The sequence below is a fragment of the Aptenodytes forsteri genome, unplaced genomic scaffold (genome assembly GCF_000699145.1).
Source record: "Aptenodytes forsteri isolate BGI_AS27 unplaced genomic scaffold, ASM69914v1 Scaffold15, whole genome shotgun sequence".
NCBI lineage: Eukaryota > Metazoa > Chordata > Aves > Sphenisciformes > Spheniscidae > Aptenodytes > Aptenodytes forsteri.
In genome coordinates this window covers 9,345,978-9,354,307 of record NW_008795129.1, presented here as the reverse complement: position 1 = coordinate 9,354,307, position 8,330 = coordinate 9,345,978, and the positions used below count along the sequence as shown (strand labels likewise).

The window sequence follows — 8,330 nt, the reverse complement described above, 5'->3', positions numbered from 1 at the left end:
GCGGGCTCGGCCCGCCTGGATTTTGGTGGAGTTTGCTTTTCTGAACCTTGAAAAACACAGCGTCTTCCCCTCAGTTAACGCTCAGGCTGTTTGTCCTCAGTCTTGACAGTTTATCTGGCTGGCCAGACTGCTGTCTCTCTGCACTTTAAAAAAGCAAAGGGGTCATGGTGCGCTTGGGTCTTCCGTTTGGATGTGTAAGTGGGTCCAAGTTTAACCTCTGCAGAAAGCATTGTGATGCTATAGTAACAAAAAAAACCCAAAACAACCAACCAGCCAAACACTAGGTGCAGTAAGAATAGTGGAGAGTTTAGGCAAAACTGCTTTGAAGTTGCTTCGACTGACTCAAAGTTGCTCTTTGGGGCTACTTTCATAATAAAGCACATCTTGCGCTCAGAGATGAAAATCAGTTTACAGTGGCTGAACCTACTAAAAATGTGCTTTGCTGCCTGATAATACTTGATGAGTGGATTATCTTTCTTGAAGGTGTGACTGCTAAAGCAACTTTTTTTTTGTTTGCAGGGGCGGGGGGGAACACAAGAGAAGGACAGGACAATTTATTTGCTACCAAAGTTACCATCACTAAATCTAAGTTAGTGTTGTGAAAGGTGAATTCTAAAGCTTAGTAGGTATGGGTGGGGGTTTTGTTCATTTGTTTGGGTTTTTTTTTTTCACTTCAATAGCGTGTTTCAGAACTTTGAATTGACCTTAAAACTTTGACAATTTTGGGCGACTCCATTCTAACTTGATGTCATCAGACTGTCCTGCTGGAAATTTAATTGTACTCAAAATCCTACTTAATCTGGGCTGCACAATCTAACTCATAAATTTATTCATGATAACAGAAGACAGCACTGCTGTTTTGCTGTATACAAGAGGAGATACTAGCTACTAGGCAGGAGCCTGGGGAACATTCTTTCTACCAGTCCAACTTTTGTATTCAAAACAGATCATGCCACAGATTTTTCTGATCTGTGGTGTTGGTAGAGCTTTTGTTTTGTGGGGTCCCCCCCCAAATCTGAGACCGTGTGAGGTTTATGTACACTTAACTAAATGCCTGAGAGCACACTGTAGTCAGTGTCAGTGCAACATCAATCAGATTGGATTAAGTCAGGCTTTAAACTTATGCATGCAGCAAACGTTGACACATGCACACCCCTTTCCTCTTCCTAACGTTGCTACCTTCAGTTAGCTGTTAGTGCACTTCGCCTGGAGGCACCTGCAGGAGAACTGGCAGCATTGGAACATGCAAACACTTAAGTACAAAGTCTGATTGCTTGGATTGAGCTGTAGCAGGAGGGGGTTGAGTTAAGCTGTTGGACTTTGCATTGAAGCAGCTGAGGAGTAATGGCATACCCTTGCTGTTTCACTCCTGGGAGGTACAGCCTTTGCAGTAGAGGTAGTACAACAGAAATGGTAAAAGCTAAAGTCACGCTAGCCGATTGCCCAATGAAAAGATGTTAAATTTCAAATTATTATACTAATGTTATGCAGAAGCAAATTATTTCTTAGTTCTTCTGTAATACTGTAAAGTAGATTTTGTTCTGTGAAAGGGGATGCTGGAACGATGGGAACAGAAGGAAGAGGGGAGAAATCCTTTGAAAATGCCATGATAAATTTGAGAATATCAGCTATATTAATCTGATACCAATGCAAACTAAATTATGGTTTTAATAAAATTACATGCTGCTGTCCACTAGGAGCTGAAGCTGCCCTCCTACAAAGGCCAATCTCCCCAGTTACATCTGAGAAGATACTTTGCAGATCTGATTGCTATTGTGAGCAATCGGTTCAGACTCTGTCCTGCTGCACGACATCTAGCTGTGTATCTGTTGGACCTCTTTATGGATCGTTATGACATATCTATACAGCAGCTGCATGTGGTTGCTCTTTCCTGTTTACTTCTAGCAAGTAAGTATGTAGCACCAAACTTCAACTAGAGCAATATAGGTTCTGCTGCCAAATACAAGGCGTGTCTTGATGGGATATAGCAGATGGGGGAACAAAGTGATTATAAAAGACAGACAGATTAGTGTATATCAGTTTGGCCCAATTGGTAGAGCCTTTCTTTAGACTCTTGTTTTGACTTCTGTTGGCACCCAATGAAATTGAGGGGAGAGAAAACAAACTGTGATTAAAAAACAATGTTTATGCTTGGAAACAAATTATTCTAAGGTGAACTTTCAGAGCTGTATTGTAGGAATAGAAAGACTGTCTTTCTGAGGACATCTCAAAATAGGCAGATCCAGTGGTGGAAATGAGAAATTCGCATACCTGTGATAAAAGAAGAAATTAAATAAACCATATGTAGACTGTACTGCACCCTGCTGATGGTGCTGTGTGGTTCTGGAATACTTCAGATTTCATAAATTGCAATGTTCTTTAAGCAAGCTAAGGCTGACGTACATCCTGTATTGTCACATACAAAATGTAATACTGGTGAAATATGTTGGTGAATGCACAGTACTCCGAAGACAGAATTAATTACAAACACTCATTATGAACAGTGCTGCTTATGTTGACTTCTGCTAGATTCTTGTGGTGTGTATCCATCTTTTGACATTTGTGGACCCCTTTTAGATGTCCGCAAAGAGATATGGGTCTAGTTTGCTGGGATACCTGCTGGCACTTGTTCTTAAACCAATAGATTCAGAGAAACAGGTCCTGGCAGCAGAACTAACTCTTGGTTCGGTTTCTGCTGAAGTGTTTCTCTGAATCTGTTTTCATTTTCTCAAATAAGATATATTGCATTGTAGCTCTAGACCTTCTTCACTAGAAAACCAGAGTGCTGAGGTATTGGCTATTTTTGGTATACTGCTTCCTTTCACTGCATCCCCTGTCTCCACCAATACAGCTATTCAGTAGAACAGTTAAACAAGAAAAGGGTTATTTCAGATTCTTCGGGAGGTAAGCTTTGACTGGATGCCACCAGCCAGCAATCTTCTCTTGGCAAAGGATGAGGTGCCGAGTATGAAAACCTTGCCTCAGAAACCAGTGTACTCCATTTAGGAAAATGGATTGGCTTTGTACTAATGCCAGATTTTTCAAATGAATTCATGTTCTGAAGAGAATTTTTTTATTTTTTTTTTTTAATTTTTTTTTTTTTTTTTTTTTGTAAATCACCTCTGCCATCTTTCATAACAAGCTGCAAGTAGAGCTCCGAAAGCCTGGAGTACTCACTTTTCTGAGAAGCAGTGTATGAATTGGTTCAGAAAGCACAAACCAGAATGCTATTTTAAACTTTTGCCCTGTGTGACTTAAACAAACAGTTTAATCAGTGGTGCAATAAGTTGGACAAATCACACTGTGATATATCTGATAAGGTTATAGAAGTAATAAGAGAAATTATTATGTGACTCCTGAAGCTTTTATTTCTGTAATTACTAGAGTATGGGAAACAAAAAGTAACAGACTGGGACTGGTGTTGGATTAAGTCCTGTATAAGTACCTCCATTGCTGAAAAAAAGCAAACATTCAGTATGTTCAGTCCTGCAAAACTCTCTAAAAATGTGCATTTACAAGATACCATGTAGTACTGAATAGAGAGTGTAAGATGGAAAGAATTTGCAATGAAACTGAAATAGCACAACCATATGGCAAACTGTATGGAAATGTGACACTTGTTTCTCTTATTAATGGGTTTTCTACATATACAGTTTTGCTTCAGGCTAAAAACATACAGGCCTGACAAGTTAAAGACCAAGGAAAGCTGAAGCCACCAGCAGTGTTAAAGTTGAAACAGTATGTATGGCAGTGTGGTTTTTCAGATGCACATTGCTGAAATCCACTTGTTTGAAATGCTGGAGCGGCTTATCGATTATGAAATCTAAAAACGTACCTACCATAACAGGCATTAAAAGCAGCCACATTGGCTAGAGCTCTAGCTATATAATGAGTTTTAGAAACAAAAAGGGGGGGAGGGCGGGAGGGTGATTAAAGCCAAATGCTGTGGTGTTGTGTATGCCAAGTCACATCACAGTGGTATTTCATTGATGATGGGGGCACATTATACAATAATTTGATGACAAAAACTTGCGTATGCAGTGCCAGTGATGTCCTCATGCCGCTTACTTCTGCTCTTGGCAACCAGCTTCTGTGTGCCAGGGTGGGAAAACCAACAGGAAACATGGCACCGCACGATATCCTACATGGTGTTTGACATTATCTGCTGAAATTTAGCCCTTCGTAGCACATACCCCTTTTTGTCTCTCGAGGACATCCTCCATTTGAGCTTTGCATCTGCAGGAAAGTTTCAAGCTTGTTTGACATAGTAGAACTGAAATATGACCAGCACAGACATTAGATACAATCTGTTTTATAGTTCACTCGTGCTGAACCTTTTTTTTTTCCCCTCTTCTTTCTGTTCACCTAAAGGTAAATTTGAAGAAAAGGAAGACAGTGTTCCCAAACTTGAACAGTTGAACAGCTTGGGTTGTATGACTAACATGAATTTGGTACTAACAAAACAGAATTTGCTTCATATGGAGTTGTTGTTGCTAGAAACATTTCAGTGGAATTTGTGCCTCCCAACTGCTGCTCATTTCATCGACTATTATCTTTCTATTGCTGTCCATGAGACTGATCTTCATGATGGCTGGCCAATGGTTTGCTTAGAGAAGACTAAGTTATATATGGCAAAATATGCTGATTACTTTCTGGAAGTATCACTGCAAGGTGAGTTACATATTTCAGGTAATGAGTCCTTTGTTGTCTTGACAGACAATGTCCAACTTAAATGAATCTTTTTCTTAATTCCTTCTTTCTAGATCATGCATTTTTAAATTATGCCCCTTCTTTAGTTGCTACTGCGTGTGTAGCTTCTTCAAGGATTATCTTGCGTCTCTCACCAACATGGCCTACCCGACTGCATCATCTTACTGCATACTCCTGGGATTTCCTAGTGCCATGTATTGAGCGACTATTAATGTAAGTTAACCACAGCAGCTTTTTTTAAGCCCATTTCCTCATCTGTTGGTATGCTTAATTGCTGTTAGCACTGAAAGTAAATTTCTCTTTGAATTTCAGTTTTTCTATTCTAAAAATACTTAGGTAATACTGTTAGGTAATTACTGTTTTGTTCTTTCCAAAAAAGAAAACCTTACCAGGTCTAACCTCTTTCCTGTTCTTTCAACAAACAAATCTCAGGCTTGCATTTCCACTGAACATCTTTTGGCATGCTTTGAGAATCTGTTAAATAACTTATTCCCAATCTCTGTAGTCTACTCGGAGAGGAAAAAGAGATAGTGAAGAGTACCAAAGGCATAGGAGCTCCTACTTACCCTGAAGACACTATGCCTTGGAAGTTCAAGGGATGCTCCAAACAGATTATGAAGTTTGCTCTTGTGCAGATCTAAATACAGCTGTGCTCTGTAGAAGCACAAGAATAGCTGTATCTGGAAGAATCACATCTTCCTTATAAGTGTGATGTTGTCACCCGTGGTGGCCTCTTTTGGCTTCACTAATGTGTCTCATGAAAGGGATAGTACCTAAAGCATGCAAGTGCTGTTGCAGAAGTGTTTTCAGTATTGCTCTGAAAGACCTGGGGGGGGTGGGGGGGTGGCAGGTGGCGAAGCCTTTCAGTCATCTTTGCAGTGCACCATAAAAAGTTAGCAATCTTTTAGGAAAAATTGGTGAGGGGTTGAACCCCAACTGTCTTCAAGAGATCTGCCCTGTATAGGCAGTACCAAAAAACAGATGATTTTAGGCCTGACTGAAGTTTGTAGGTGGCATCTGCTTAACCTCAGCATAAGAGCAAGAGAAAGAGTATGTCTAAATACATTTGAGATAGGTGTAAATCAAAGGGAATTCAGGTGAGCTAAACTCTGTAACTTAAGTACTGGGTGGGCTAGAAAAAAGGTGAGAGGAAGAAAAAAAAAAAACGCATTTCCATTCACCAAAGCAGGATCCAATATAAATATTCATATGATCTTTAAGTACTGTAATGTAGATCTTTTAAAAACCCTCTGATATCATAGAATAGCTTAGGTTGGAAGGGACCTCTAAAGGTCATCTAGCCCAACCCCTCCTGCAATAAGCAGGGGCATCTTCAACTAGATCAGGTTGCTCAGAGCCCCGTCCAACCTGACCTTGAATGTTTCCAGGGATGGGGCATCCACCACCTCTCTGGGCAACCTGTGCCAGTGCTTCACCACCCACATCATAAAAAATTTCTTCCTTATATCTAGTCTAAATCTACCCTCTTTTAGTTTAAAACCATTACTCCTTGTCCTATCGCTACAGGCCCTGCTAAAAAGTTTATATCGTGTCTTTAAAAACCCTATACTCTATTATCCAACTTAAATGAGGTAGAAGCAGCAAGTAAGTTTTAATTTCAGGTTCTGGTAATCTGGCACTTTATTGGAGTACACTAGCAGACCTTATTGCACTGGTAATTTTAGATACTGCTGTATTATTTGTATTGGCATGAAATGAAGTGAAATGCTGAAAAGAAACTCTATCCCAAAGAAACAAATTTTAAAACCTTAGATGATTTTGAAGGGTAGGCTAAAATGATTTTCTCTTTCTTTTTTTAAACACTTTGGAAGCTTTCAGATAATTGCATCATTTGTTAGAGTGCTTTCAAAAGTTAACCAAAAAGAGTTTTAAATTATTTTAATATCTATTTTCATGTATTCTGTCTTCTCAATTTGTTTTAGTGCGCATGATAATGATGTGAAGGAAGCAAACAAGCAAAAAGGACAACATGGTCAGTCTGCCCAACATACTGTATTTCAGACCCCAGCTCCAACTCCCCAGCAGGCTAATGCTCAACAGCACATACCACAGTATCTCCAAGCTCATCAGTCTTCATTACAGTATCACCATCAGACATCACAGCAGCAAAACTGTCAACAGATATTATCATCTAATCATACAGCATCTTACCCGCTCCAGACTTGCCCTGCTGCCTTACAGTCCAGTGTTCAGGCTCGAGGCCATGTACAGACTGGTGCTGCAATGTCACTAGCTGTTCCGCTAGAAGTGAAGCCATGTATAAGTGTCTCCTACAACCGGAGTTATCAAGTGAATGGACGATATTCCTGTATTACTCCCTGCTTTGAGAGGTGATAAGTACAAAATGGTTTTGTGCTTGTTTGTTTGGGGTGGGAAGTTGTGTTGAGGGGAATTGTTTTGGTTTTTTGTTAAACCTCAAATAAGTTTGAGGGCAACAAATTGAATAAAAAAAAGTCTTTCCAGAAAAAAGTAACTGGATTGGCAACCAGTACCGTAGCTCAAATACAGACTGCAAAAAATAAGCACACAGAACACCCTCTAAAAAGAATGTGTATACCTGGGGGTAATAAGTTCTTACGCTGGCACTCAGAATTCTCTGTGCTTCTAACGCACATCTTTGAAATACTAGTCAAAAGAAAAATAGCTGTGGACTAACTACAGATTTACTTTTAATGAAGGAGATATGCAGTATTATTTTGAAGACATTTATGTAATACCACCATACAGTATTAACACTTACTTTAAATTTACTGAAACTTACAAATCCATTGAATGCCAGACTTCTCCAGATACATGGGGACCACAGGAAGAAACAAATCTCATCTGGCTAACTCCATACTCTTGCCCCTTTTTCAGCACTTGTGTTGGATATTTGCTTTAGGCTAAGGCATTTGGTATTTTGGCTAGTTTTTAAGTTTTGTACCTCACAGGATAGACACTATGTTTTTCCTTCTTTTCTCCTCCTTATCCTTTTTATGTTTAAAGTAATTCTTTCATACTAACTCAGGGAATTTTCTACTCATTACTCTGTGCTGCTGGTTTGTACACTTAATTGGGTATAAGTTGAGAGAGGAAGGTAGAAAGGGAAGAGACTGTAGCAAGTGGAGTGGCTTTTCTTCAGGGCATCTATGTGCAGAGTACCAAAGGGATATGTTAGTGTTCACAGAATGTAGGTGTGAACTACTGCCCAGCAGTGTGGCATCGAGTAATTGAAGAAAAGAGAAAGTTTCAGCTGAACTGGTACTGTACCAGAACTACTACAGTGGCTGTGATTCCTCTGTGTACATACAAACACACATGTATTATTAACCAACAGAAAGCATCCTCCAATTGTACTGACAGTATCACTTGTACAAAAAAAGTACAGTTAAATGCTTATAGAAATCCAGTTCTGTCAGGCTTATAGTGGAGGAAAATTCTCAGGTAATAGTGGGGCAACTCTTTCTTCTACTATTTGGGAGTTCCAGAAGAAAATGCAGAGATTTACCCTTCTAAATGGGTGGGTCAAAAAATATATTGCAGAGTGAACTGCTTTATCACAATTAAGGTGCTAATTGCATGACTATATGGAATTACACTCTCTCCTGTGGAGTGGATAG

General features: G+C 39.5%; 1 protein-coding gene across 1 annotated transcript; it reads left to right on the top strand.

Annotated features, from left to right (window-relative positions):
• Positions 1 to 1,243: 1,243 nt before the first annotated feature.
• CCNJ (cyclin J) lies at positions 1,244 to 7,805 on the top strand. The gene is made up of 5 exons (XM_009278030.2): positions 1,244 to 1,264; positions 1,698 to 1,908; positions 4,372 to 4,671; positions 4,764 to 4,923; positions 6,654 to 7,805. Exons 1-5 carry the CDS (start codon positions 1,244 to 1,246, stop codon positions 7,063 to 7,065), a joined length of 1,104 nt encoding a protein of 367 aa, XP_009276305.1. The 3' UTR covers positions 7,066 to 7,805.
• The last annotated feature ends 525 nt before the right edge of the window (positions 7,806 to 8,330 follow it).

Excerpts from the sequence above, each read along its gene's own strand:
- CCNJ (XM_009278030.2), top strand. The coding sequence starts at position 1,244 with ATGCAAACACTTAAGTACAAA. Across the intron at positions 1,265-1,697 it reads TGCAAACACTTAAGTACAAA|GAGCTGAAGCTGCCCTCCTA; the intron begins GTCTGATTGCTT and ends GCTGTCCACTAG. Across the intron at positions 4,672-4,763 it reads TCTGGAAGTATCACTGCAAG|ATCATGCATTTTTAAATTAT; the intron begins GTGAGTTACATA and ends CCTTCTTTCTAG.